Below are 2,812 nucleotides of genomic sequence, written 5' to 3'. Positions count from 1 at the left end.
ACAGACGCAGCACCTGGTCATCGCACGCCACGCAGAGCAAATTACTGTCGCGATGCAGCTCCATCTGACTGATCGGAGAGCCAACGTCCATCTCAAAGCGCAGCCGGTGCTTCTTGAAGCCCCAGAACTTGAGCTTGCCGTCGATACCCGCTGACACCAGCGTCTCGTTTCAGCGCGTCAACAGCCACTGCACTGACCGGTCCATCGTGAGCATCCCGCAGCAGTCTTTATCAGCCCTCATCGTTCTGCAGAGCTGACAGATCCGAGCCCAGGCAGTATCAGTGAGCGAATGATCTTCGCCTTCGGTGTCGCTGCTACAGGGTACGAGCCACGCTTCTCACCAGACTGCATGTTGTATCGGAAGACTGAACCACCCAGACCTCCCACTAACGCGTAGTTGCCACAGGAGCTGATAGCGACACTTGTAGCTTGTGTCTTCTTACGACGTAAGTCCTCCACGCTACCCGATGGGACGCGGTTGCTCGGGTCGAACTGACGTAGCACCTTCTTGCCAATAGCTCGGTGTTCAAAGCGCCACACATACGCCGCGATCTCGTTCTCGTGGCACGTCACCACGTTCGCCCAGTCGCGAGCACGCGTCTCCATCGCCGCGAACTGCACAATGGGCGGCAGCTTCAGGTCCTCCAACCGCACATTCAAACTGCGAGCTTTCTTGAGTACTGGACCTTGGGAAAGCTCTCTGCTCTGCTGTTCCCGAGCCGTGTGGAACACACGGAAGGCGCGATCCTGACCGGCCGACAGGATCTGACAGCACGTGCCGTCCGCACCGTCCGCCATCGTAGCGAGAGTATTATTGCCATAGTAACGAATACGCGTCGGCGGGGCTCGGTGACCCTCACGAGACTTGAGCAGGCGAGCCGTGCCGCCGTTCAGATGGTCGAAAATCCACATCTTGATGGAGTTATCTGTACCCGAAGACAGCAACAACGGCTCGTTCGCCAAGAACTGCAGCGAGACTACCGCACCATCGTGAGCACCTGGGATCACCGACTCGAGACGTTTAGTCTGCAGGTTCCACACTGCAATGTCACCGGATCGCGACCCCGACACCACCAAGGGAGTCGTCGAAGCGCCTGCATCCGTACGGAACGACATGGCTGTGATCCCGCTCTTTTGGTCCTGCTTAAAGTCCAGCACCTGTTGGTCTAGCTGCAAGTGGTGCACCATGAGTCTTCCATCGGCCAGTCCGATACTCACGACGTCCACTGCGGGACTCTGTTCCATTGCGTTGACAGCGCTCCCCCATCCTTTGAACTCGTAAATGCACTTTATCTTGCGGATATTCCACAACTGCAGTGCTCCTTGCTCCGACCCCACCAGAATCTTGTTCAGATACGTGTCCGGGTGCAGCATCACGGTCGGTGTGAAGCCTGTAGGGAAGTTTAGCGTGTCTACAAGTTCCATGGTATCGAGGTCCCAGATTTTGATTTTTTGCTCGTCGTCGAGGGCGAAGAGGACGTTGCCTACGGTCATCATCTGCTTGATGGTTCCCTTGTGGCCTAGCAGCGTCTTGACGCGTTGCACGCGCTTCCACACGATGATTTGACGTCCACAAGCTGTAAAAGTCAAGTGCTTTTTGGGTTGCACGGCCAGCGCTGCGATGCGCTTGGGTAACTGTGGCGACACCAGCACGGGTGTGAGCTTATCGCAGTTGTACACGACGAAAGACTTGCCAAGTGACGCTGTTGCGAAGCTGGCCTTGCCCATACCGTACCACAAAATTGGCACATCGTCGGCAACAACACCGATAGCGCGGAAGGCCTGGAGCACGCGACTGTTCTGAGCTCGGGTCAATTGATCAGCGGACATGTCTTCAGTTGCAACTTTTGAGGCTTGTAGACGGCGTTGGAGTACGCAATTAGCAGTATTAGGTAGAAGAGAGTCCGCACTTTATGATGAGAGCTGCTTGCTGAGAGATGAGGTGGGTTCGCGTCGTGGGAAGCAGCAATACACAGAGCAGATGAAGCACTAAGAGTTGATGGCGAGCAGCTACGAAATGACTGGAAACTAGCATTTCGTATTTAACAGCAAAAACGTGTGGACCACTTTGACTGGACTATACTGCAATGGTCTCAAAATTTGAGTCAAATGGTATCACCAATTTTGAACGTGAATCACTAAACGTGGACAAACTGGTCTCTATGCTTGCGTTTAGTGGTGGCCGAGGGTTTCGACATGTAAGGTACCTACTCGGAGGTTTTAGCCTTCTTGGTGGGCGATCCAGATGCCGCAGCAGCAGCTGCGTCACCGGGAGCTTCGGCGTCTCCGTACGTCAGTGCACGCTTCTGACGGGTCTTGCCCAGCACCTTCCGGGCCAGTTCGTTGTTCCAGAAGCGCTCTGCCAGCTGCTTTCCCAGCTCTTCGCATTGAGTACGCGGGCCTGAGATCGTTTCTGCGATAATTGTAGTGAAGTGGACGTAAGTAAATACCACTCACAAAAGGCGACAAAGCACCCAAATGATCGTACCGTGAACGCTCTCCTTGCCGTCCCGAGACAACACCGTCGCGTTCAGGGTCAGTGTGTCTTCATCCAATGTAGCACTAACGCCCATAGCGATCTAAACAACGGGGAGGCCGATGTAATATTAACAAAGATAGAAACCTCCCGCCGGCCGGTTTTAAAAAGAAAAAGCGTGTCCTCCTCTCTGCAAGAGAAGAAAAAAAAACCTCCCCTTCCTTCCCTTGCCGTTTTGTGGGGAAAAAAAAATATTTTTTCCCCTGCCTTCCGATAGTTAGAAAAAAGGGGGGGGGGGGGGGGTAAATTTTTTTTTTTTTTTTTTCCCCCCCCAGT

At 54.0% G+C, this 2,812-nt stretch overlaps 1 protein-coding gene across 1 annotated transcript; it reads right to left on the bottom strand.

Annotated features, from left to right (window-relative positions):
- Positions 1-2,207: 2,207 nt before the first annotated feature.
- On the bottom strand, positions 2,208-2,573 carry PITG_12933 (uncharacterized protein; the record flags this gene model as incomplete). The annotated part of the gene is made up of 2 exons (XM_002900441.1): positions 2,208-2,413; positions 2,489-2,573. The coding sequence occupies 2 exons, from the start codon at positions 2,571-2,573 to the stop codon at positions 2,208-2,210; spliced, it is 291 nt and encodes a 96-aa protein (XP_002900487.1).
- Between the last annotated feature and the right edge of the window lie 239 nt (positions 2,574-2,812).

The sequence above is a fragment of the Phytophthora infestans genome, genomic scaffold (genome assembly GCF_000142945.1).
Source record: "Phytophthora infestans T30-4 supercont1.25 genomic scaffold, whole genome shotgun sequence".
Classification (NCBI taxonomy): Eukaryota; Oomycota; class Peronosporomycetes; order Peronosporales; family Peronosporaceae; genus Phytophthora; species Phytophthora infestans.
Note: the sequence above shows the minus strand (reverse complement) of the source record. Positions and strands in the feature narration are given on the sequence as shown.